Source organism: Canis aureus, chromosome 25, assembly GCF_053574225.1.
Source record: "Canis aureus isolate CA01 chromosome 25, VMU_Caureus_v.1.0, whole genome shotgun sequence".
NCBI classification, from domain to species: domain Eukaryota; kingdom Metazoa; phylum Chordata; class Mammalia; order Carnivora; family Canidae; genus Canis; species Canis aureus.
This window is the reverse complement of record NC_135635.1, coordinates 45,155,482-45,183,154: the sequence shown is the minus strand read 5'-3', so window position 1 is coordinate 45,183,154 and position 27,673 is coordinate 45,155,482. Positions and strand designations below refer to the sequence as shown.

The following is a 27,673-nucleotide window of genomic DNA, read 5'->3' as shown; positions in this document are numbered from 1 at the left end:
GTCCACCTGTTTATCTACTACACGTAACCAGCTTTTCCCCAAAATGGATGGATAGTGAGTTCTTCTTCTTTTCCCCATGTGGAGAAAGAAAGAACAAACGCTTTGAAAGTCTAATAGACTGGATGTAATTCCCAACTCCAATACTGTCTGGGTGATCTTGGCCACAATCCTTGGTCCTCAGTTTCCTCATCTGAAAAGTATCCAAACTTGACTCATAGACTGATACAAGGACAAATGATACTAAGTGGATGAAGCCCCAAGAACATTGCTGGAGAGATACTAGGCATTCATTAAGCAGTAGTGCTCACTCCTGCCCCATTCCAAAAATATAAAAAGGAAGAAGTTATACTTCAATATAGCTTTTTTATTTTTAATAAAAATGAAAGCATGGATGGCTCCACAGATCACAGGACCTGAGGCTGGTGGGGAGAGGGGGCCAAAGTGCAAACTTACATGTACATTTTCCAGCACACTTTTTAATGATGAGATTATTTTTGCTTTAGGAAACTAAAAGCTAATCTGGCACTTAAAATGTGAAATTAAAACCCTTTCCTGTTGTGGTAAGTGTCTCAATGCTGTATGGAACTGTTCCCCCTCTCTTTATCTACAAACCTCCAGCACTTTTACTATATTAAAAAAAAAAAAAAAAAAAAAAAAAAGATCTTTTTTTTCCCCCTAAAGCCAAGGTTTATATTTGAAGCAAAGTTAAAAAAAAAAAAAAAAAAATGAAGCAAAGTTTTACTTTCCCAGCAGTCTAATTCATGCCAGAAAGCAAGGAGAAGTTTGTTTGCCCAGGTGGTGTCCTTTCTGTTCTTAGTGGTCCTATTTCCAGATATTTGGACCATGAGAGGACTTCTGAACAGTTTGGCTTTGGACCTCAGGCTGAAGGCAAGGAGCCTCATGCCATGGGTGGGAGAAGATGACAGCTGCTGGGCCTAAGGAAGTCCTGAGTCCCTGGGTCCTGATCCTCTAGTTGGAAACAGCAGTCCGGATGATCCCACAGTCCTAGCATCCTACTAGCCTCACACTGGTCAACAATTATAAAGAATACCAAAATACTAGGCCTATCTTGACCAGTTTTTCACTTCCTTGATTATTCTGGTATCAGCCAGACCACCTCAGACTCTGTTTCTTTTTGTTTTATATTTTTATCCTTGAAATTCTGAATAGTGTCACCATCCAACAGCACCTACAAAGTTGTCTGAAATGCTCTGAAAGTTGTTTAACGCCACAGCTTTTTCAAACCCTAGTGGTCTGCCTTCTGATGAGGATGATTGATACATCCTCTGGATCTCTGGATACACAGAGATTTATACTCATTCTGCCATATGGGGCCTCGCAGCTGCCCTGTGAAGCTGACCAGCTAAGGATTCTTATCTCCATTTTATAGACAAAAAAAAAAAAAAAAGTAAGACTTGATTCCTTCAAAACTCTCAAAGAAAAAGATCGAGTCAAAGAATGTGACCTCAGTCATTTTTCTAGCTGTAGACTTATTTACTTTTATTTATTTTTCTTACTTTGGCAAACTAACATCTTTAAAAGGTTTCAGCCCAACGTGGATTATTCTGGAAGGACACAAACAATATAAGTGACTGAACATGACAGAATGGTCACAAAGTAAACACGGCTTAATTGAGTAATCAAGACAACGTTTCTACCCACAGGCTATCTGGGAAGAACATTCATTTACTGTCTGGGTTTTGGTGTGGTTCTCTAAAGACAGGACACAAGATTATCTTTTTTTTTTTTTTTTTTTAGCTAGGTTCAAGTGGGCAATACCGAGTGTTGCCACGTGTATTAAAAGAATCCCCACCCTGGCAAATTGGCAGTGTGACTATTTCATCAGATTATCACCACACTCCAGGATCTCAAAAGCCACATCTCTAAGGGTGAGTCTAGCCCATGCCTCTGTCTTAGAGCTAGAAACCAAGTCAGCCTCAAAGGCCTTCCAGTTTTCCGTATATGAGAGCATCAAACAAGGCAGCCAACAAGCACGTCATGGATGACAGGAACGTCAGAGGCAGGTCCTAGGTGAACTCTTTACCCTGTGCTGGATTTAAACCCCTGCTCCTTATTGAAATGTCCCCTGGGAAGAGGGACCCTGACAAGGAAGCCTGGAGAAGCCTTTGTTCTTCCAAGTCAGATGGAGTCCATGGCAGCCTGTCCTCTGGCCAGCTGGGACCTGAATGTGCCCATGGTTTCTACCCTACAGACAACGGGTGTCCCGGCCCTGGCCAACTGCCCCTACCGGCCCGACGACAGGAACTGCCCAGAGTTGGCCAAGGGGAGCGCTACAGCACAGCCTCACCCCTCACCACCCTGCCCCTGCCCTGTGGCCTCGAGCGGGACAGAAAAAAACAGCTCAGAGCTCCATCCGTGTACAGCACAGTGAGCTGAATTTCACTGGAGCTCCTCGCAGACTTGTATGAACTTTTTACTCTACTGTCTGAGAAGTTATTTTTAAACCTTTCCAGTGACAGAGACCCCACCCCACCACCACTCTACTTCCAAATCTAACATCTCGGCAATGATTTTAAGCCAGTACCAAGGCGGGATTGGAGCGAGGTAGAAGGGGGGAAGTTGAAAGGTTTAGAAAGCAGTTTTCCAGAAACACGAAGCAATGCCCTCCCACGGGGTTTAACAGATACCAAGTGTGGTCAAGAGAAGGCAGGAGCAAAAGGAGCCTGGAGACCTTGTTTTCTGTCACAGCCCTCCCTGAGTGACTGACTCTCTGGGAGACTCCATTTTCTCAACTGAAAGAGTTTGTCCTAAGGTTCCTTAAAATGCTCTCATCCTAGGGACGCCTGGGTGGCTCAGCGGTTGAGCGTCTGCCTTCAGATCAGGGTGTGATCCTGGGGTCCCGGGATCGAGTCCTGCATTAGGCTCATCCTGCTTCTCCTTCTGCCTGTGTCTCTGCCTCTCTCTGTGTGTCTCTCATGAATAAATAAATAAAATCTTTAAAAAAAAAATGCTCTCATCCTAGAAAGTAAATTCCCAAAGAGACATACTTATTCTATGGCTGTTTGACATGTGCTTCAAAGTTCAGGAATCTAGAACCACCCCCACCCTCCACCCTCTTTCTGTCTCTCTCTCTCTCACACACGGTGCAGCAGGAAGACATTTTGAAGCAAACATGTCATGGAGAGCCATGGTTTGGCTTGGGAGGGAAGGAACTGAAAGGTTTTGGCTTCTTGCCAGTCAGCCCACCCTTTCCTCGTCCTCTGCTCCAAGCCAGATTTACTATCCCTCTCATCCCCTTGGTCCCTAGGGAAGTAAGGGCCTATTTTCAATCTCTGACTTTTGAGCTCCAGGCCCAAACTGTTCTCCTCAGGGCCCTTAAATCGCCACCTGAATTTAATGCAGTTCCACAAGTAGTAACTGTGTTCCCCAAATTCTCCACACAACCCACCCTGGGGCAAACACCCCCCCACCCCCACAGTCATCTGGGCCTCTTCCTGCCAGACCGGCTCCCTGATGCTCCCAGCCACTTCACAACTCTGCCTCTTTACAAGGCCCCCCTGGGCTTCCACCCACACAGAGGCAGCACCGACTGCCTGGGCTAGAGCAAGACTCTTGGGGGTCCCAAGGCTCCTGGGAACCCGAGACTCCACTCTGCTTCCCTTCTTACACGAGCAGCTGCCCCCAAGGGCTCCTAAAGCACAGAGAAAGAAACAAGGACTGCTACAGTGTTCCAGGCGTGCTCTTGAACATGCATGCACCCCATCTGGGGATTAGGGCAGCCAGACCACCTCGCCCGGAGTACCAGCCTTCGGGTTCAAACAATCGCATTCATTGCCTGACTCCCTCCACTTTGCTCCTTCGGCCACAGCTTCAGTCAAAGTCGAAGGGCCTAGCTTTGAAACAGCACTGAAAATCATTCCATTTTCCCCAAGGGATCCTGTCACTTTTACTTGTTTTATACAGTATCCAATCTTGAGGTACATGTAAACAGGTGTTTACTAAATTATTTTAATAATGACAGCCATGGCTGGAAGTGTTGTTTCATTATCAGGATGCTTAGCACTCATGTTGCTAAATATTTAGCACCTGATATTTTGCAAAACAATTCCCCATGTCTTTTTTTTTTTAATTTTATTTATTTATTCATGAGAGACACAGAGAGAGAGAGAGCGAGGCAGAGACACAGGCAGAGGGAGAAGCAGGCTCCATGCAGGGAGCCCGACGTGGGACAAGATCCCGGGTCTCTGGGACCAGGCCCTGGGCTAAAGTGGCGCTAAACCACTGAGCCACTCGGGCTGCCCGTCTTTTTTTTTTTTTTTTTTTTAATCAGTCTTTCAGCTCTCCTCCATGGTGCCCAACTTTAACTGAGGGATTAGTGAGGATGCATCGGATCAGAAAACAGACTCAAGCAGTGTGATTATTTTGCTGATCTGTCTTGTTGTTAGGTCTTCCAGTGTTTCCCCCAATCTATCCACTTTCTTTAGAGTCTGCATGGGAAAATCAAATTGTCTCCTGCTTCCGAACGCTGAGCACTGATTTCAGAGTCCGGCAAGGAGGCGTGGGGACGCCACGGGTTGACCTGTCACTACCATATACCAAACAGCTGCCCCACCAGGCAAGAAGCATTGCTGAAAAGGAAGAAGACATTACAGGGCACTCATCTGCCCTTTCTCCACACGGTGGCGAGGGTTTCAGGCCTCAGAGAGTCTGTCACAACTGAGAAAGCCAAAGGAAGGAAGGCTAGAAAACACCAGGAGCTGCAAAACATCACTGGAAATTAGAACAAATCTCAGTTACTGCCTAACCTGGGTCCCCAGAGCTTCTCTGCCATCACCCAGCAGGAGCCCAACCAGACTCATAAACAGAAATCAGCTGTGAAGTGTACCCAGTTGTTTTTGTGTGTTTTTTTTCCCTAATAAAGTTAGGAAAATGTCTCTTGCCTTTGAGCTGGCCAGCTCTGTAACCCTATAGGTCAGGGTTTCCAAATCCCAAATTTCTGGTCACCTCATGCTCCACTGGGCTTGGGAATTACTAGCCTCTCTGGTTACTAAACCATCAAGGGTAAATCAGGGAGAAAATTAATATACGGCCATAACAAGTTCGGTTAATCGCCCAAAAGGCTCCCTCAAAGCTCAGTAGGATGCTGTCTGTGCTAGAGGTAAGCAGAAGTAGGAGGGAGAGTGTGCAAGAGTGGGAGAAATCCAGACTGTGCAAGGTCAGTGATGGGGGGATCCTCTGGTGTGTGTGGTGGCATGGGAACGTGCACTGCTCTTGGGGGTTCTTGGCTCTGGCACAGGTGAAGGCATGATCAAAGAGTCACAGCACACAGGAAATTTTCTCCAAACCCTCCCAATGTCTTTCCTCACCAAACCCAAGGGGAGGTTTTAATGTCTGCCCCTTTCCTGACTCCTAAGCCCTGGAGCGCCACCTACTGGGAGAGGCAGAAAGCACATCCACTTCAGGTCTTTCTGAGTGCGATCATTCGTTCATGGGGATCATTCGATCACCGGGACACGCATTCACAGGGTCACGTATCAGGGGCCTGGAACGAGCAGGACTAGTGCTAGAAGAGAGGATATGAGGATTAGCGGGGCCTCGAAATTCCCATTCAGGATGCTTCAGTATACGTCCAAGGTCTTATAGACATAGAAGAAGGCACTTAGGGCAGTGTTTAATCAAAGAAAGAATTGCAGAGAGAGTTCAAGTTCAACTCTGAGAGGTGGCTGAAGGGACTAAGGGCTCACCATTTCATCTGCAAACTACTATACCTAAACATCTACCAGTAGAGAACAGTTCTCCACTTAATATGAAGTGGAAACGTCCGGTCTTAGGTGACTGCATCACCAATATTCCTCTCCTCTCCCCAAAGTGCATTAATCTTTTGTGTAATCTAAAATATATTTTCCTTATTCAGTGTGTGTGCATGTGTGTTTGTGGCGCACGCATGCACACATTTAAATACTGTTAGTGTGCTCTGTGGATATAGCAGATAATTGGTTCTTGTAATATAGTCTATTATGTAGTATTTTGATACACTGGAAAGTATCAGAGCAATATCAGGAATGATATTTGAGCCTCAATATTGCCTTTTCTCCAGTTTCCTCCCTCCAGTATCCAGAGAAAGAGAAGCTAATGTCGCGCTTTCTATAACCTATACAAGCTGAGATGCAAGTGATATTGTTCTATGACCATTTGTAAAGAGAGTTAACTGTGATCATTATTATCATTACTTTATTATGATGATTACTATTCAGCTGTATTGCTAAGTAGTTAAAAGAAAAGCACAGGGGCAGCCCCGGTGGCGCAGTGGTTTGGCGCAGCCTGCAGCCCGGGGTGTGATCCTGGAGACCCGGGATTGAGTCCCACGTCGGGCTCCCTCCCTGCATGGAGTCTGCTTCTCCCTCTGCCTATGTCTCTGCCCCCCTCTCTCTCTCTGTCTCTCATGAATAAACAAATAAAAATTTTAAAAAATAAATAAATAAATAAATAAATAAATAAAAGAAAAGCACAGTGTGTCTTCCACTCCCAGAACACATGTTTCTCCCCTCTGCCTTGTCTCCAGCAGATAAGGGACATTCTGATGTTTTATTTGCTAACTGGTTGACTATTAAGAAACTCATTTGCTAGCTGGAGCCTGCAATGGAAAATCAGCCGAGAAAAGTGGGAGGCTGGCAGGGTACCAGAGCAGATACGGCACTAGAGGTGAGGCGAGGCCCACATGAGCCACTCCCAGCCTGAAACCCAGGGTCAAAGGCCAGTCCTTCAGTGAACCTTCAGGCTATTCCACTGCACCCACTGGTCCCCACACCCCAACTCTCAACACACACACACACACACACACACACACGCTGAGGGGCAGGGGGTGGGGGGAAGGGCCAATGCCTTCAGTGCCTCAAATCTGTCAGGAAGAGAAGAATGTAAAGCCTCGCACTGGCAACTTTTTCGGTTCTCCACTCTTTAGTTCGGCACCATCACTGATCTGAGGTAATCACTTGGCTTCTCTTCTCTCTCTCTCCTGAAACTCTACCCCCCAATCATGTTTCATCACCCCTTCCTTTATTAAACCACAGCCACTCTTTCCTTGTAAATACTCAGGCTTTTCCAGGTCTGCCTCCCCCACCTCCATCACCCGCCATCTCTCCTCCCTGCAAAAAGCCCCGGGCAATGCCAATGACCAGGGAAAGGGGGATGGGAAATGGAGGAGGAGACAGGGATCCTGGTGCTCTTTCACCTGAGAACTGCATCCAGGAAGGGAGGCAAAATTGCTCCTGTGAATTATATAATCACTGCAGCTTCAAGGGAGAGAACTGGAATTCAGGTTGCCATAGTGTTTGTTGGCATGTTGCTGGAAAGGCAGAGCTCCTGGCCACCGCTCACCCGCTCCTGTCCCTCCATCTTTCTCACAAACCTCTCCAGGGTCAGTGCTCCTACTTTTAATATCTGCTCCCTGATAGGTGTGGGGTGGGGGGAGGGGGTTCCTGGGGACAAAGGGGCAAAAGAAAGGAAGGAGGTGAAGAGGGAACCTAGTAAACTACTGAAGATTATCGTTATGTGAATAATAATTCCTACCACCGTATACTGCCATTGTTAGTGACAACAAGGACAACAAATACTACCGAGCTCTCCTCTCTGAGGCTGCTCACACTGAGTTGAGAACCTGGAGGGGAGACATCCATCCCCACTCTTCACAAATATCACCCTTTCCTTTGTGTCTCTCATCCTCAACTCCTACTGCATCCACTGCTCCATCTGCTAGGAAGGGGTCAGGGGAACAAGTGAGGGATGGGTCATGGCATAGAGAAAGTCTGGGACCGAAGCTGTCCTTACGGCAAAGCCCTGGCTCACCCTAGAACCCGTGGCCCTTGACAAAATTCTTTCACCGGGAGGTCAGAATCCCCCCCACTGCCGCTCCAGCTGGAAAGCAGAGGGATGGCTAGCCCCCAGATCAGTGTCACGATGGACAGAGACCAGGCAGGTGGCTCTCAAGGACAGGGGCTCTGTGCCCAAATGTTGGAGGAGGGGGGCACGAGGAGGAGGCTGGGAAGAAGAAACACAGAGGCAAGCCTTCCACCAGGCTGGGGTCCTCAGGGAACCACTTCAAGTACCCCAGGAAGTAACAGGACCAATAGCCACAGGTATTCAGGAGGAAGCAGTGGAAAGGAAGAGTGTAAACAGGCAGATTTGGGAAACTGGGAGAGAAAAAGAGAAGACTACACCCAAAAAAAGACCGAGAAAGCCTTGGAGACAAGACAGAGATGAAGCTGGAGGCTGCCGCGCTCCAGCCAGGCCATCCCTCCACACTCCATCATAACCTGCGCTGCTGAGCGAGGCCCGAACATAATAACTTGTTAATATGGGGGGGGGGGGGAGAAAGTTTCCAAGAAGTGGGGAGTTACCTGAAAGCCTTTCCCCCTCACTGGGGGGAGCTGGTGACACTTGATGCCAAGGCTGGAGACGCTGGGGAAACACTGGGCAATAGTGTGGAGCCTCGTGAGCTCGGCACACCCTTTCATTATTTCCTTAGACCATGAAAAAGCAGAGCCCACACGCCGCCCGCATCCTCGGGGCTTACATCCTCAGGTGCTAGCCCACATGCGGGTGCCAACACGCGCGGCGTGGGTGCGCTCGGGGTCAGCGGCGGGAGAGAGGCGGGTGGGGGTGAGCCGAGGGACACAGAGGGGCCCGGGGAGGAGAGAGGTGCGCAGACTCCCCTCGGCATCCCGGAGCGCGCCGCGGGGCGGGGGGAAGGGGCAGGGGCGCCGGCAGCCAGCGGGACGCCCGAGGCCGAGCGGGTGGGGTGCGCGCGCGCTGCCAGCCGCGCCCCGCGCGAGGCGAGGGACCCCCGCCCCGGGGACTCGGCGCCGCCGCGCCCTCCCCCGCCCCGCGGCCCCGCGCCGCCGGCCGGGCGGCCGGGCTTTCCAGGCGACGGCGAGAAAGCGAGGCACGGCAGACACTTGGGGAACTTTTCCCCCTCGCCTGGAGATTCATAGGAAACACATGCTCTGGAGGAGCCGGGCACGGCGGGGGAGGGGCGGGATTTTTCCGCTGGGGCTGGCGGGCGGCTCCGGCCCGGGTCCCCCGCGCTCCCGCCGCCCCGCGCCCCCCGCGGACGCAGCCCCGGGCCACTCCGCAGGGACCGGCCCGGGGGCCGCGGGCGAGGGCGGGCGAGGGCGGGCGAGGGCGGGCGGACCCGGCGGGAGCCCCGGCGGGGCGGCGGGGTCCAGCCTTACCTTGGTGGTTTTCCTCCGGAATGTACATCCTCGTGTTCTCATTGACCATTGAACAAAAATTGGTTTGAAAGGAGAAGAGGCCACGAAGAGGAAGAAATGGCAAAACACCCCCAAGCGGGTCTGGATTAATCCCTCCTCCGAGGTCGGCGGCTTTCGTGCAAAATTCGAGGAAGCCGTGGATCTGCAGTGTTTCTTCTTCCCTTTGGCGATTACCTGATTCCCATTATCGCATCGAACACCGAAAACTGCTCCTCTCCACTAGTGCCTCCTTTTGTGAAATTGTAATGCATCCTCGGTACATCCGGGCCCCTTCCAAGAATTTAGCACCGCACCTCTGGCGGCTACACCATTTGACAAAATAAATGGAGAGAGGCAGAGCGAGGAGAGGCGGGAAGGGGGGGAGTGGGGCAGCGGGGTCTGCCCGGGCCAGCGGGGCCGGCTCGTCTCGTCTCGGCCCGCCCGCGGCGCGCGCTCCCCCGGCCCCGGCAGCTCCCTCCCGCCGGGCAGGTCCAGCGGGTCCCGAGGGCGAGCCGGCAGGAAGAGGCGCCGCCGCCGCTCCGGGCCGCGCCGAGCGCCGTTCTGGCAGGGAGCTGCTTCTGCAGAGGCGGGGAGAGGGAGACACCGGGCGCGCGAGAGAGCGCCGCGCTCCCCGCCGCCCAGCCCAGCCCAGCCCCGCCGCGCCGCGCCCGCGCCCGCGCCCTCCCCTGCCCGCGCCCGCCCGCCCGCCCGCCCGGCGCGCTGGAGGCAGACGCGCTGAACGCTTCCAGATGTGGCGGCGGCGGCGGCGCGCGGGGAGCGGGGAGCGGGGAGCCGGGAGCCGGGAGCCCGGAGCCGGGAGCCCGGAGCACGGAGCCCGGAGCCCGGAGCCCGGAGCCCGGAGCCGGGGAGCAGGGGAGCCAGGGGCCGGGCGCACGGCACGGGGCGCACAGCGCCGACGCGAGCCCGAAGTTGAGCTCCCGCTCCGGCCCTGCGCCGCGCCGCGCAAGCCAGCCTGCTGCCCGCATGACGTCAAGGGGAGCGGGGCGAGGCGGCCGCGGGCGGGGGCGGGGGCGGGGGCGGGGCGGGGGCGAGGGGCCGCGGGGCGCCCCGGGGGGCGCGGGCGCGGGCGCCGGGGGAGGCCGACACACCCCGCGCCCCCGGCCCCCAGCGTCGCGGGTCCTCGGCGGCCCGAGGCCTCCGAGCGGAATTCCAGGACGGGGGATACGGCCTGCCCGACCCCCGGAGTCTCTTGGCGGATCGGGTGACCGAACAAAACAGCAAAACGAGCTGTGATGCCGCGATTCTGTCTGATCAATTCTAATCAGCGCGGTTGTAGGAGTGACATGCAGCGGCGAGGATGGAGAGGGGAGGGGAGACAGAAGGGCTGGAGAGGCGGGGCCTCGCTGGGCGGCGGTGCCCCGATGTCTGAACAGACGGGCAGACCCAGGTTTGCTCATCCCTTGGAGGCAGCCGCGCACCCGTGCTACCGGGATATCCTTACCTACTTCTCTTAATTATTTCTGCCACTCCCAGAGGAATCTACGGAGGGCCTCCTCTTCCCGCAGAAGCAAACATTTCTCTCCATCACTCTGCGGCCACAGCAAGTTCCAGGGCACCCCCTGCAGGCCCGGGCTGCTCTAGGATGGGCCTTCTCAGCCCTAGCAGGGGACCTACAGTTCCCTCTGGGAAAACCTTTACCTCCCTGCCCTCAGACCGCCTCCCTCCCAGCCACACTCATTCCTTGGGTCCCCATGCCTCTAAGCAACTGCCTATGCCGAATTCGTATCGCCTGCACAGACCTCCCTTCCCGAGTGCCAAGCCACACAGCCAGACTCAGTCTCCACCTGGGAGTCTGATGGACTCCTCAAATTTTACATATCCAAGCACGGAATTCCTTCTGTTCTGTGCAAAACCTGCTCCTCGCACAGCCTTTCCCATCTTGGTTGTTGGGGCCAAACACCTAGAGTCATTCTTGACATCCCTTTAGTTCTACCCTCAGGTATATCCACAATGTGGCAGCCGCGTCGGGGTGCGCGCGCGGGGAGCGGGGTTCTCAGTTTCTCCCCTGCTGGCTGCTCCCCAGGTCTGAGCTGACATCATCCTTCACCTTGAGTTTCTGCAGTAGCTGATCTTGCTGGTGTACCTTCCCCTCCCCACCTTTGGTATATTCCCGATACAGCAGTCACAGTGATCCATTTAAAACGTCACATCACTGCACTCCTCCGCCCCAAACCCTCTAGTGGTTCTCATTTCACTTAGTAAAAGCCAAGGTCCTTAGAATAGCCTAGAAGGACTCACATGAACAGCTGTGTACACCTTTTGTCTCCGACAGCTCTCCCAGCCATACCAGCCTCCTTGGTATTCCCCAAGCACTACAGGAATGATCTCTAACCCCCTTCCCCCACCCCATCTTCTCTCTGTGTGTCTCTCTCTGTCTCTCTCTCTCTGTCTCTCTCTCTCTCTCTCACACACACACACACACACACACACACACACACACACTGACCCCTTTGTTCAAGCTGTCCCCACCAAGGAACACTCTTTCCTTAGATGTTCTCTTGGTGAACTCCCTCACTTCCTTCAAGACTTTGGACAAATGTCACTTTCTCAATGAGGCTCATCCTAACTGCCATATTTAGTACTGCAACCTGCCCACACCCCACCTACTGCCAGTCTCCCCCTTTTCTCTACTTTTTACATGTTTTTTTTTTTCCCAAATAAGATTTTTTTTTTTATTTGTCTCCATTAAATGTCTGAATTTTAAACAGACTCTTGGACTGGTGGTTCATATCCATCAGCTTGCTCAACTTTAGCACAGGTCTCATTCCCAGTAGCTTTTCCAGAACTACTACTTTCACCATGAAGCTCCATGAGTTTTCCCGATTCTAATTTGGGCTTCTTCAGCATTTTTACTCTTCTAATGAAGACATCATGGAGTGGATAAATAGACTGACAAGCTTTTTCTATACCTTTTCCAATGCTGTCTAGAATCAATTTATTGACCACTTCTTTCAAGTCATTTGCCTGCACCTCTCGGGTCATGATTTCCATCATTTTTTTTCCAAATTTGGCAGACCTGTTGGTGCTGAGCATAAGAGGTCTTCCAAATCTGATTACTGTGTTTTTTAGCAAAACCAACACAAAATAGACAAAGCAAATAACCATCGGTAGCCTTTACATCAACTTGAGCTTCAATCATGGTCTGCCATTTTTTGACCATGGAGCACATTTTGTAACAGGTAAGATTCATGCCATGGAAATTAGTCAGGCAGTTTTTGCCCTGCACATCCTCAGTAATTAGCTTGAATTTTCTAAATGCAACTTCATTATTCTGCAGATCAGCAAGGCTCACTTCAAAAACGCGACCCTTGAGACCATCAGATGCAATTTTGGTTCCTTGAGTTCTTGTGACTAGTATTTTTCCAATATTTCTTATATTGAACATAGCTGGTGCTTTCACATCATATCAATCTTTCTTAGAAAATGGATCAACCACTTTCTTCTTGGCTCCTTTTTTTGCTGCCTTTCGTAAGGTGCTTGTTCTTGCCAACCGCCATGGCGCTGCTCTCTTTATATAGTATTTAATCTCTAACATACTACATAGCCTAGTCATTCATCAATTGTATTATTCATTGTCTGGATGCCCCACTAAAATGTGAAACCCACCAGGACAGGGATCTTTGTCTATTTTATTCCATTGTATCTCCAGTGCATAGAACAATGTCTGGCAGACAGCAATTACTTCATAAATAGATGTCAAATGAATGAATGAGTGAGTGAGTGAGTGAGTGAGTGAGTACTTGAGATGGTTTAGGAGAGCTATAATTCACTGCATCAAAATGCCTCCTTCTGTCCCCTGCTTGATACCTGACACCTCACCACTCCATCTTCAGTCCTCTGGCCAAGGGTTTTGGCTCCAGTTGAAAATGTAAATGCCCCTGGGAAAGGCATGAAGATTTATCGGTCATCTTCATCCTTCTAGATTATACAAGTGCCTACCTTTAGAAAAGCAGTCTAGATTTAGAAATAGTCCAGATTTTGTTGGTTACAAGAGAAATCTGACTTCTTTACCATTCTGGTGTTTTGTGTTTTTTTTTTTTTTAATAAGATTTTACTTATTTATTCATGAGAGATGGAGAAAGAAGCAGAGACACAGGCAGAGGGAGGAAGCAGGCTTCCTGCAGGGAGCCCTATGTGGAACTTGATCCCAGGAATCCAGGATGACACCCTGAGTGAAAGGGAGCCACTCAACCGCTGAGCCACCCAGGCATCCCCATTCTGGTGTTTTCATACTGAATTTTCAACCTAATAGAGAAAATTAGAAATGACACAAATCCAGATATCTCTTCTGTTTAGCTTTTGGATGCATTATAGTCCTGTGTCTCATAGGCCTACGTACCTGGTTATTTGTTTAATATTGAAATTGGTTTCCATCCCCTATACACACTGTATCACAGAAAAAATAATAGCTAACACCACTGAGGGATGTGCACTGTGGTAAGTGCTTTACAGGCCTTACTCATATGATCCTCATTGCAGCCCTAAAAGAAGCTGTTATTGCTAGTATCTCCGTTTTATAGATGTGGAAACTGAGATTTAGAGACTTAAGTTATTTGTCCAGGGTCACCCAGCAGGAAAACTGTGGAGCTTGGGTTTAGCCCAGGAGTGTCTGACTCCAAACATCCACTCTTGGAGGGGATGTCTGAAGGCGATCTCTGGAGTGGGTAGAAGGATGAAGAGTTTACATGACAGTAAAATGACCACAAAATGTACTTCTGAGAATTCAGGGCATGATAACAGAACAGAATGTATGTGTGCTAGGGTGCTACATGCTAGATTTATAGCCAGGCTTTTCTAAAGGTAGGCACTGTATAAACCTAGCAAGTAAATATTACCTTCATGCTTCTTTAGTTTCATTTTTCACTTCTCTTTTCAGCTGTGAAATGTGTTCTTTCCTTTCCAGAAAAAGGTATTTCCTGAATATTTGGTCTTGCGTTGTATACCCTATCTCGGCTTCTAACTTGGGAACACAGCCCTTGGTGCTCTCTTTTGAGGTAACAAATTCTCAACATGACAACGGAAATCATTCTGAGTTCTGATTTGAGGATTTGGGAGGTGGTGGGGGCGGCAGTTGAAGTCTTTCTTGCTCTCTGACTGCGTGATCTGATTCTCCAGCGAAAGGGGCTCCTCTCTGTCATAGTTCTTCTGCCTGCATAGTGCCACTCCGCCTGTGTGATGGTATGTTTCTGCATAGTATTGTGTTTGTATATGAATGTGCCTTGTCTCCACCCCCACTACCTTTTGAATGTCTTAAGGAAGAGAACTGTGTTCCTTTTTCTTTATGTATAGCATAATGCTCCATACCTATGGACACTTCAATGTATGTTGAGCGCGTGATTCACTCTGGAAAAGATTCCCTAATATGACCACAAATATTTCCTTTGGAAGGAATTCAGAGTACACTAAATTTGCTCATTGTGGCATATATGAAGAGGTAAAAAGCTTGGAAACAACCTAAAAATTCCACTTAAAGGGTAGGTTAAATATCATTGAGAGGTCACCCACATATAAAAAAAAAATCTGTTCTTCAGAACAACCCTAGAAAGGAAGTACTATTATCCCCACTTTACAGGTGAACTGTACTGAGAACACAGAAGGCTAACTGATTTGCCCGTTTTCATGGGTAGTAAAGATCAGAAGACCTAGGATCTGAACCCCAGCACTCTGTCTTCAGAGTCTATGCTATTAACCACTTTATAGATACATGAGGTATATTCACACCATGAAATCCTAACACAGATGGGAATGATATTAAGGAATGTTAATAACATGGGGAAAGATTATTTACACTAAAAGAAAAACAGGTTGTAACATACCATGTATGCTATGATTCCATTTTTCTTCTAAAGACAGGTGTATGTTTAAACTAGGAAAAAGACAATACAGGGTTCACACCAAAATGTTGTCAATAGCTTTCTTTGGCAGGTGGGATCACAGGTGAATTACTCTTTTTTTTTCTGTCTGACCCAAGGCTTTGAAAGCCAGGCTGCCAGGGAAGAGGTGAGTCAGAAGGCTCTGCTGCAGTGTGCCTTCCAAAGGTTACCCTCTTTACCTCAACAGGGCTGCAAACAGCAGTGCCTTGGAACCAAAGCGGCGTCCACACAGGGGCTTTGTATTGGGGCCAACTTGACCGAGCTGGAACTGTATTTCCCAGCATTACCGTCCCTGCTCGGTTCCAGGTCCGGATGGCCCATCACAGATATTTGTGGAGCATTTGGAGGGTAGAAGTGAAGCTGCAGCTCTCATGCTATGAAGGTCAGTGCACGACTACGGCGGCCACTTCAAACTTGCAACACTTTGCAACCCATCTGGAGGCTTTCCCTGTTGGCGTGGTCCACAGCTTCCCCAGCTCCTGCCAGATCTTCCCCTTCAGCTATTCTGAGGCTGGAGCACAGCTTATGTCCAGGTCCATGGTAAAGGTTTCTTTTGGTTCCAAAGTCAAGGTTGGAGGACACCTGAGTGGCTCAATCAGTGAAGCCTCTGCCTTCAGCTCAGATCACAATCCCAGAGTCCCAGGATCGAGCCCCACATCAGGATCCCTGCTTAGCAGACGAGTCTGCTTCTCCCTGTCCCTCACCTCCCCTGCTCATGTGCTCTCACTCTTTCATAAATAAATAAATAAATAAATAAATAAATAAATAAATAAATAAATAAATAAATAAAATCTTTTTTAAAAAGTCAAGGTTGCTGCGCGCCATCTTGGCTCCAGATCGACTTGGAGGCGTGCGCAGCCCGGGCGTGGGCCGTGAAGTCCAGACACCACAGCAAGTGGGATGGAGCACTATCGGAAAGCTGGCTCTGTGGAACTCCCAGCACCTTCCTTCTCCAATGCCGCAGCTACCTCCTGATACCCTGGAGATGCGGGTCCGAGATGGCAGCAAAATCCGCAACCTTCTGGGGCTGGCACTGGGTCGATTGGAGGGTGGTAGTGCACGGCATGTGGTGTTCTCAGGTTCTGGCCGGGCCGCAGGGAAGGCGGTGAGCTGTGCTGAGATTGTCAAGTGACGTGTACCAGGCCTGCACCAGCTTACCAAGCTGCGCTTCCTGCAGACTGAAGATAGCTGGGTGCCAATCTCACCTGACACGGGCCTGGATCCCCTCCCAGTGCGCCGCCATGTACCTGCAGTGTGGGTACTGCTTAGCCGGGACCCCCTAGACCCCAATGAATGTGGCTACCAGCCTCCAGGAGCACCCCCTGGCCTGGGCCCCACATCGAGCTCCAGCTGTGGCCCACGACCCCGAAGAAGGGTTCGAGACACTTGGTCCTGAAGATCTGCGGAGCAAGCTATTTTCCAGGCATGACTATCTAAGAATGGCTTTACCTTCTCTGAAGAGCCTCTTGTAACTGCTCAACATCCCCAACAAGACCTGAATCTGCACAAGCGGGCCTCCCTGTCGGGCTTCCCCTTCTGTCTGGTGTGTGAAAAGGGACTGCTATGAAGAGTACAGGTGTGCGGTCTCAGCTGGGTTCTGGATTGCTTAAGAAGGGTTTACTTGGCATTCTACCTATTGTGCCTCTGTTCTTTATTCTGACAGAGATCCAAGGAGTGGGTTAGGAAATAAAGGTTCTGCCCATTTGTCTGATGACCATTTGCTTGACCTGCTATGTGGAGGTGGGATTAAAGTAGGGAGAGTCCCTGTACCCTCTTCCCTACCCCAAGTTCAGGGACATTTTTCTTTCTCTGCAACATTTATTACAGTTTAGTGGTTAAGGTCATGGTCTCAGGTATTGACTGCCTGGATCTGAATTCTGGTTCTGCCATTTGCTACTAAGTTACTGCTCTGGACCTTGGGCAAGTAGTGCTCTGAGCCTTAGTATTCCCATCCATTATAACAAGATATATGTGGTGCTTACCTCATAAGGTTGTTATGAGGATTGAATATAGAAATATACACATATGACTTTTAGATACCTCTTGGGCATGTAGTACTATGTAAATGTTAATTGCTATCATTAATGACTCCACTTACAAACATGTTTTTTCTATCTTAAAAACATAGCTCATGGGACACCTGGCTGGCTCAGTTGAAATATCATGTGGCTCATGATCTCAGGGTTGTGAGTTCAAGCCCCATATTGGGTGTAGAGATTACTTAAATAAACTTTAAAAAAACAAAAACAAAAACAAAAACAAAAAAAACGTCAAGGTTGGAAGTGGCGAGAGAAAAATAAAAATAAAAATTGCAATTGTCTTTAGGGGTTTTGTCTTGATCTCATGCTCTCCCACCCTGCATCTGGCTTTTCTTCCAGACTTCTGGCCCTGCTGACCTATAGCCACTTCAGCCCCATCACTGGGTACAGTCTCAGCCCTACAACCAATCCCTTCCACCGTGTCACTCATAGGGGTACATCTTCCTCAATCAAACCTAATTGATGCATCCCAGCATTTCCCAGGTCATGTGCCTGGATGTTTTCATGAGTAAATAATAGGTAGTGCCTGACACATAGGTGCCCTTGATATATATTGTTGAATTCGTACTGATTACCATCACTTAATAACACTTAGTGAGTGTCAGGTTCTATGACAGGCACTTTAACCACAGTTAAGAGCCTCGTCCTTGGAGACAGGCCAAGCACAAAATCAGGCTCTCTGTGCTCTAGGCTGTGGGAATGTGGACACCTGACTTTACTTTCTACAAAATGGAACTAACAATGGAACCTACCTCTCAAAGGCGCTTGGGGGAATTAACAACTCAGGCAAGGCTTCTGTACTGCACTCATTAAGGCTTGTGTTATCATCCTTCATCTCCATAAGAAAGACTGTCAAGTGTCTGATATGTGACTGTACCACAGTCCTGCCAAAGAGACTTACCACCCCCATTTAAAAATATAAGACAAGCTAAGAGATTAACTTTCTTGCCCAAGATTGGGTAGTCAGTAAATGGTAAAATTGGGATTTGAACCCAAGTCCATGCAAATCCAGAGGCTGTGTACAATCCACTCTACTACATAAAACCAGTCAGGTACTGGAACTAAAATGGAGTGGGATGGACAGCTTCAGGAAAACTCACCCCACTCACAAGTCAGAGACAGAGCTGAAGAGGGTGTAGAGGGGCCCCTTCCTTCCTTCTGAGAGACCCCTAACAACCTTGCTGCCTTCACAACCCATGCCAGTATGGAAGAACCTCTACTGGCAGAGTTCTTCCCAACATCACATTGAACTCACTCTTCCTCACCTACTTATCTAGAAGCCACAGGACAAAGCAGATATCTACTAACCCACTGGGTTGTCTTTACATATTGCATTTAAGGAGAGCTCTCCTGGAAGTTCAGCCACAGTTTCAATCCCAACAGGAGGCCAGAGTGAATGGAGTGTAGGGGGAATTCAATTCTCATCCTACAGCAGCCTCACATATTAGGAAAACGTTGTAGTAATACACCCACCCTTGTTACTTTCAACAACACTTCACACCCAAAGGCAGAAAGCAGCAAGATGGTCAATGGCCTGATCCTGGGGACTGCCTGTCTTGGCAGAGAATTAATACCCTGTGTGAGTTCAAATTATGGCACTCTCTTCCTACCTCAGCAAGTCACATCAGCCGCCCGTTCCCCCTCTGCCCCATCTGCAATATGGAGCCAAATGGCCTCATCTCTTACGGTTCTTTGCAAAGAGAAACTGATACCAAAAGAAAAGCTAAGTCATTAAAACAATTTTCTTAATTAGTTTTCAAAGCCCTGAGAAAGTTGGCTTCATAGGGATGACCTGCTGATGTTCCTTCCTCAGAAGGAACGCCCTGAGTCAAGTCTCAGAGCCAGTCCAATATTGTGTCCACCTCTGAGGTGCTCAAGGGCCATCACAGGGTAGTAGCCATTCCCACAGGTATTAAAGTCCTAGGGATGCCATAAAAAATTACCACTAGGGACGCTTGGGTGGCTCAGGGGTTGAGCATCTGCCTTCGGCTTGGGGCGTGATCCCACGGTCCCAGGATCAAGTCCCACATCAGGCTCCCTGCATGGAGCCTGCTTCTCCTTCTGCCTATGTCTCTGCCTGCCTCTCTCACTGTGTCTCTAAATAAAATCCTTTTTAAAAATTACCATTAAATGGGGATCCCTGGGTGGCGCAGCGGTTTAGCGCCTGCCTTTGGCCCAGGGCGCGATCCTGGAGACCCGGGATCGAATCCCATGTCGGGCTCCTGGTGCATGGAGCCTGCTTCTCCCTCTGCCTCTCTCTCTCTCTCTCTCTCTCTCACTGTGCGCCTATCATAAATAAATAAAATAAAATTTAAAAAAAAATAAAATAAAAAAAATAAAAATTACCATTAAATGGTGGATTAAAACAACAGAAATTTATTCTCTCGGGTTTGAAGGCTAGAAGTCAAAAAAACTCCAGCAGGGTCATGCTCCCTTCAGGGTTTCCAGGGGACCATCCGTTCTTTGCCTCTTCCAGCTTCCAGTGGCTATTGGCATTCCTTGACTTGTGACCACATCACTCCAATCTCTGTCTCTGTGGTCGCATTGCCTCCCCTTCTCCTGGCTGCAAATCCTCCTCTGCCTCACACTTACGAGGACATTTATCATTGACTCACTGGACAATCCAGGATGATGTTCCATTTCAGGATCCTTCAGTTAATTACATCCACAAAGATCATTTTTCCAAATAAGGTAACATTCACAGGTTCAGGGAATTAGGATGCGGACACATATTTTGGAAGACCACCACTTAACTCACGTAGTACCTTAACTTAGACTAAGTTCCTGCACCCATTCTCATTTCATCTCAAGTCCAACATTTACTAGTTGCTACAACTTGGGCAACCCTTCTCTCTCCCTCCTTGCCCCCTCAGTTCATTTATCAAATGAAACTTATGGGCAGATGCTAAGACTTAAATGAGTGGCAAATAAGTCCAGCACTGTTGCTGGACTATAGAAGGTGCTTCTTTCCTTCAATATTCAACCTCACACTTGTAACATCTCTATGGGTTAAACATTATCCCCAGTTTTTATATTAAAGAAATTAAATACTTGAAGAAGTTAAGTACTTTGGCCACACCTAATTTTAAACCACACAAGCGCATTCTGCTATCCAGCCTCTCTACCTCTTTAGCTTCTTAACTGTTCCAGGCCAATTCCAAAAGTATTCCCTGGTGCTAGATAGAAAATGTTTTTCTTTTCTTTTTTAATTTTTTGAAATTTAACCTTAAGTTTTCATTTTAATTCCAGTTAAAATACAGTGTAATATTAGTTTCAGGTGTACAATATACTGATTCAAGACTTCCATACATCACCTGGTACTCATCACAACGAATGCCCTCCTTAATCCCCATCACCCCCTGCCCGCCTCTCCTGTGATAACCATCACTGATAACCATCAGTTTGTTCTCCGTAGTTGAGTCTATTTCTTGTTTCATCTATTTATTTTTTTCCCTTTGCTTATTTGTTTTGCTTCTTATATTCCACGTATGAGTGAGATCATATGGTATTTGTCTTTCTCTAACTTACTTTGCTTAGCTTACTACTCTCCAGTTAGATCCATGTCTCTGCAAATGGCAAGATTTCATTCTTTTTTATGGCTGAATAATATTCTGTTATATATAAATACCACATCTTCTTTATCCATTCATCAATCGACACTTAGGCTGCTTCCATATCTAGGTTATTGTAAATAATGCTTCTACAAACATAGAAGTACTTATATTCCTTTGAATCAGTGTTTTTGTGTTCTTTGGGTAAATACCTAGTAATGTGATTGCTGTATCATAGGGGAGTTCTATTTTTAATTTTTCGAGGAACCACCATACCGTTTTCCATAGTGGCTGCACCAGTTTGCCTTCCCACCAACAGAGCATGAGGATTCCTTTTTCTTCATATCCTCACCTGTTGTTTCTTGTATTGTTGATTTTAGCCATTCTGACAGGTGCAAGGTGATAGCTCATTGTAGTTTTGATTTGTATTTCCCTGATGATAAGTGATTATGAGCATCTTTTCATGTGTCTGTTGGCCATCTGAATGTCTTCTTTGAAGAAATGTCTGCGCATGTCTTCTGCCCATTTTTAATGTGATTATTTGTTTTTGAGTGTTAAATTGTAAAAGTTCTTTATATATTTTAGGTACTAACCCTTTTACTGGATATGTCATTTGCAAATATCTTCTTTTATTCCATAAGGTTGCCTTTTGGTTTTGCTGATTGTTTCCTTGCTGTGCAGAGCTTTTTATTTTGATGTACTCCCAATAGTTTATTTTTCTTTTTGTTTTCCTTGCCTTGGGGGACCCACCTAGAAAAAAAGTTGCTATGGCTGATGCCAGAGAAGTTATTACTTGTGCTCTCTTGTTGGATTTTTATGGCTTCAGGTCTCACATTTGGGTCTTTCACCAATTTTGAATTTATTTTTGTGTATGTTGTAAGAAAATAGTCCAGTTTTGTTCTTTTGCATGTTGCTGTCCAGCTTTCCCAATGCCATTTGTTGAAGAGACATTCTTTTTCCCATTGGATCTTCTTTCCCGCTTTGTTAAAGATTAATTGACCATATAGTTATGGTTCATTTCTGGCTTCCTATTCTGTTCTATTGATCTATGTGTCTATTTTTGTGCCAGTACCTACTCTTTTGATTACTATAGCTTCGTAATACAACTTAAAGTCTGGAATTGTGATGACTCTACCTTTGCTTTTCTTTTTCAAGATAGCTCTGGCTATTTGGGATCTCTTATGGTTCCATAGAAATTTTAGGATTGTCTGTTCTAGTTCTATGAAAAATGGTGTTGGTATTTTGATGGGGATTACATTAAATGTGTAGATTGCTTTGGATAGTATAGACTTTTTTTAAGTTTTATTTATTTAAGTATTGAGAGCTCAAAATCATGACCCTGAGATCAAGAGTCACATGCTCCTCCAACTGAGCCAGCCAGGTGCTTCTGGGTAGTATAGACATTTTAACAATATTTGTTCTTCCAATCCATGGGCATAGAATATCTTTCCATTTCTTTGTGTCATCTTCAATTTCTCTCATCAGTGTTTTATAGTTTTCAGAGTATAGGTCTTTCACCTCTTTGTTAGGTTTATTCCTAGGTGTTTTACTATTTTGGGTCCAAGAAAATGTTTTTTTTTTTTTAAAGAAAAGATTTTACTTGTTTATGAGAGACAGAGAGAGAGAGGCAGAGACTAGGCAGAGGGAGAAGCAGACTCCTCGCGGGGAACCTGACGCAGGACTCGATCCCTGGTGGGGATCAGGCCCTGAGTGAGCCGAAGGCAGATGCTCAACTGCTGAGCTACCCAAGCATCCCAAAAAAATGTTTTTCTTTTTTTTTTAAGATTTTATTTACTCATTTATGAGACCGAGAGAGAGAGAGAGAGAGAGGCAGAGACACAGGCAGAGGGAGAAGCAGGCTCCATACAAGGAACCCGACATGGGACTCAATCCCGGGTCTCCAGGATCACAGCCTGAGCCAAAGACAGACACTCAACCGCTCAGCCACCCAGGCGTCCCTTAAAAAATACTTTTCAAACTAAACTGTAAAATGTTCTCTTAAATAGACATTCCAGAACTTTCCCCCTCTAACCAACTTTATAAATGTTTTCTTCTCCATCATTCCTTAAATGCATCCTAAGTACGCTACTATCTTTAAAACATGGTTCTTTCCCTGGCCATCAGAAAGCAGCTATCAAGTCTCTTGTTCGATCCACAGTCTCTCATTAATATAACTCCCGAAATATGATTTCACCTTTCCTTTGATATTTCAGCTGGCATTCAATCCATAATGTCATTTCTCCATGACTCCTGGTCTTTCTCCTTCTTACCTGTGGATAATGGTTCAGTTCATATCTGTGCTCTGAATCATTCTTTCCTGAATTGTCACTTTCATCTATCCTTCTTGTAATTCCATGGCATTAATTTCCACCTTGCTTCCCTCCGAGATCACAAATCATGTTAGGCTCGAGTTCTCAAAGCCTTGTAAATTTTTGGTTCTTGATATAGACCAGGTAACCCTTCGCCTGGCATTTGGGAGAAAGGTACTTTATTAGACCAAAAAAAATGGGGAGGGGATGTTTGTTCCCTAAGACATCTTTTTTAAAGATGGTCCTCTATTATGACTAGATGCTAGGGATCTTTTATGGCTACACACTTGGGTCAACCTGAGGCAGTCCCATCCCTGTACTAAATCTGCAAGAATACCAGTATAAGCTACACAGATAAGAATAATTCCAAATATTTACATTCTTAGGAAGTAAACCCAAATTTCCTATAACAAGACCTGGCTTAGTCACTCTTTCTTCTAAATTGCTGGAAAGTAGTTTTCCCGGTCCCAGGAGATGAAGAAGTTATAACTAATATTATCACCATTACAGGTCAATGTTCCATGACACATCTAGGTAACAACTTAGACAAAGCAAAGTCAAAGGGCTTTCATGGCCCACAAAAAGGATATCTTCTTAATGGTGACTCATGAACGTGCCAAATGACTTCCATTCAACAACCAGGTAGAGCCAGGTAGAATCAAAAACCTGGCAGAAAAAAAAAAAAAACAAAAAAAAACCTGGCAGAGTTTTCAAGTGTGACAGGACACTCACAACCATCTCTTCATATGACCCTGAAGATCTAGCTCTATCTACTAGAGAGATCTCAGGTCAAAGTTACATTTGAAGACAAGTTTCATTCTTTCAGTTTGCCAGCTTTGCCTTTTTCTATTATCAGATTCAAATTTTCTGTTCTCATGCTCAATCCTGTTTCTATAATCATTTTTTTGCAATGAATATAACTGTATTGCTCTATTATTTATCACCAAACCTTGGTAATAATTCTTTCCCAAGATGACTAACACTTGTTATAAAGTAACACCTACATCAGCTTCTTCAATGATTTAATCTCAATAATATTCTGTTTTCCTCCCCTTCTGTGCACATGGAAGAGTCTACTTCTCAAACACTCTGTATTTGGACACACTACTGGACTAGTTCTGAGCAATGAATTTTAAGTAGAAATGATATGTGTCACTTCAAGTTTGAGGTGATGAAAGGCCTTGTGTGAAGTTCCTGTTTTTCTCTTCTGCCACGTAATCCAGATGCTGAAGCTACAAGATGGAGAAGCATCCATCAGCCTAGATCCCTGAGTGACTTTGTGTGACAGAACCTCTCCCACAAACCCCCTCTGGACATGTAGTATGAGCAAGAAATAAATCTTTATTGTATTAAGCCCCCCAAATTTGGAAGCCATCCCCAATGAGTGACTTTGTGTGTCCTAACAGACAAGTATAAAACAACATCTGTGTGTATGTGTGTGTGACCCATGTGTGTTAGGATTTTGCCAAGTTCTGATTAGTTGAATTCTGATTAGTTCCATTCCAATCAGCATAAAATCAGCCAACGATTCTAATTTATAAGAGGGTAAGTTGTAACCATAATGACCTTATGATGGAGTAATATTGAGAGCATTTATAACTTATGTAGCATATAATAGCTCTTATTTGTTCTAGATAAATCAATGACAGTATCCACTTCAACTGATTCTGTAGATGAAATACCCCCAATACCTATTTCTCTCTTAAAATATGCTGAAGGTAAAAGCATACTTATGCCTGCATTTATATTGAATAGTTTATGCAAACTACTCTTGTCTAGATGAATCAAGAACATGCTAGCAATTTCCTAAGTGAGTTTGGGAAGTGTCGGAGTAGTTAATGGTATCTCCAAACTGATGTATGGATTACCCTCATAGTATATGGATGGTTTTAATTGAATCAGTTTCCAGATCCCCAACTTTCATATATATTCAATCTTAACACTGGTTGGAGGACAACATGGGGCAGAGGCTTGAGGCTGCCTGACACTCTCCCTTTCTTTTTTTAAATTTTTTTTTTTTTTATGATAGTCACACACAGAGAGAGAGAGAGAGAGAGGCAGAGACATAGGCAGAGGAAGAAGCAGGCTCCATGCACCGGGAGCCCGACGTGGGATTCGATCCCGGGTCTCCAGGATCGCGTCCTGGGCCAAAGGCAGGCGCCAAACCGCTGCACCACCCAGGGATCCCCACACTCTCCCTTTCTTTTCTGACTTTTCACAGCCATCCATCTCCTACACCACAGAAGAAAGGCACACTTTCACACACACAAACACACATGCACACATCCATTTCCCACTAGGGCACCAAAGGAAATATTTGAAATATGGTGTCCAGAAAGCCTCCTTTGATCAGATACCATCCCCTCCAGCCAGCCATCTTTGTAAGACATATATTTGGGATATTTAATTTTTATGTTAATCATTATTTTATTCATCATTACTTCACTTGGGGGTTAATAGCCAAAATGTATAAAGAGCTTATACATCTAAACACCAAAAAAAAACCCCAAATAATTCAATTACTGATGATCTGATGACCCAAATAGACATTTTTCCAAAGAAGACATATATATGCCCAACAGACACATGGAAAGATGCTCACCATCACTAATCATCAGAGAAATGTAAATTAAAACCACAATAAGATATCATTTTACACACATCAGAAAGGCCAAAATAAAAAAGACACAACAAATAAGTGTTGGTGAGGATATGGTGAAAAGGAACCCTCTTGCAATGTTGATGGGAATGCAAATTGGTACAGCCGTTGTGGAAGCTTTTGAAGTTTCCTGAAAAAATTAAAAATAGAATTACTGTATGATCCAGTAATTCTACTACTGGGCATTTACCCAAAAAACTCCAAAAATACTAATTCAAAAAGATATATGCCCCCTATGGTTATTGCAGCAGTATTTACAGTAGGCAAAATATAGAAGCCACCCAAGTGTCCAGATGGATGGATAAAGAAGATGTGATATATATATATGTATATATAGTATACATATATATACATAATGGAATATTACTAAACCTTAAAGAGAATGAAATCTTGCCACTTGCAACAACATGGATGGAGCTAGAGGATATAATGTTAAGTGCAATGAATCAGTCAGAGAAAGAAAAACACCATATCATTTCACTCATATGTGGAATTTAAGAAACAAAAGAACAAAAGGAAAAAAGAGACAAGTAAAAAACAGACTCTTAAATACAGAGAACCAGCTGGTAGTTGCCAGAGGGGAGGTGGGTAGGGGGATAGGTGGAACACTTATCCTGATGAACACTGAGAAATGTATAGAATTGTTGAAACGCTATACTGTTGAAATAGTGTATGTTAATTATACTTGAATTTTTAAAAAAGCTTATAATGTACTTATTTTGTTCAGTTGTATACTAATAATATTAATATACTAATAATATTAATATTAATAATTCAACCCAGAAGAAACTTGTAGCACCAAGCCTTATGGTCACAAGAAAGTTTTTGTAACTTAAATTTAAATTTATATACCTGTTTTTGTCACAGAATACTATGATTGCATAATCAATAAAGACTTTTTGGTATAAAAAATATATTGCATCAGGGTAAACTTTTATGGAGGAAATGGAATGGAAATATGTTTCTATGGTGAAAAAGAAATGATGCAAAATCTTTGTTTAAAAAAGAGCTTTTAGATAATATTTTTGAATGGATAATAGAAGGTTTCAAATAGCAATGGTGTTTATATTTCATTGGAAACTTTTTAAAGAGGGATGCAACAATTTTATTTTATTTTAAACTGTCAAGATCTACAAAGCACCAGAAATTGCATCATTTACAACCATTTAAACTTATCATGAAAATTCTGGGATGTGAACTTGAAAATGTATAATGAGGCACATACTTTTTCAAAACTCTTGGGGGGAGGTGCAAGCAAAGCCGGGTAGGGACTCATTCAGCAATGGCTGAGGCCTTTGGAGGCCCAAGCCGGGAGGCAGTTGATAGGCTGGCCCTGCCCCTGAGCACTAATGCACGTTGCTCTTCAGGAGAGGCAGGCTACCAACATAAGTGCTGAGAGTGTAAGTACACATTTGTGAAACAAATTAACATCTCTGATTTCTCTGTTGTTCTATCCCCAACATGATCTTGAGCAATTTGCCTCCCTTCTCAAGGTTTTTAATCTTGAGATTCTTAGAGAAAGAAATGCTAAGTGTCATATGGTCCTGTCTTTTGTTATCCCAGAGAGTACAGAGAATGTCCAAACACTCCCGAGGAGTCTTTTTGACCCTAGATTATTTGTGTTTTATTCCATGACAGGATTGTTCGATTTTCAAGTATGTCTTTAATCCATAAAGGTCCAAAAGAGCAGACCCTGGGATTTCACTGCCTGTGTCTACCCTTTGAACAACTTGAGATTGGACTTTCTCAGCCTCAGAAGAAATTCTCTCAGTTCTGGTCTTTGGTCAGGATTTATTGAACAGATCTGAATCTCTCATATTTTCATTTACCGTCTAGGAGCCAAAAGGGTTACTTACTAGAATTTACTCTGGGTTCAAAGCTTGTATCTCTTCCTACCTGGCTGTGTAACTCTGGCAAGTCTCTTATGTTCTTTGAATATCCGTTCTCCCAACCATAAACTGGGAAACACCTAAGGAGAGGGCTCTCAGTATAATACAAAGTATTAACATGAA

The 27,673-nt window shown here is 45.9% G+C and overlaps 1 protein-coding gene and 2 pseudogenes across 39 annotated transcripts in view; 1 reads left to right on the top strand and 2 right to left on the bottom strand.

The window, feature by feature from the left end:
• The window catches only part of CACNA1C (calcium voltage-gated channel subunit alpha1 C), a 746,135-nt gene that overhangs the window by 643,217 nt on the left and 75,245 nt on the right, over positions 1-27,673 (bottom strand). For 7 of the 39 annotated variants that reach the window (XM_077871681.1, XM_077871685.1, XM_077871675.1 and 4 more), the window contains exon 1: positions 9,192-9,727. The exons of 20 other annotated variants lie outside the window; for them this stretch is intronic. In XM_077871681.1, the coding sequence (XP_077727807.1) occupies positions 9,192-9,240 (49 nt within the window). In that variant the 5' untranslated portion in view covers positions 9,241-9,727. Of the gene's footprint in view, positions 1-5,393; positions 5,525-9,191; positions 9,730-27,673 lie in introns of those variants that run through there. 12 more of the 39 variants (XM_077871676.1, XM_077871677.1, XM_077871686.1 and 9 more) reach the window with 4 other exon arrangements.
• LOC144297694 (small ribosomal subunit protein eS1 pseudogene) lies at positions 11,919-12,727 on the bottom strand (annotated as a pseudogene).
• Positions 15,909-16,817, top strand: LOC144297458 (ribonuclease P protein subunit p25-like protein; annotated as a pseudogene).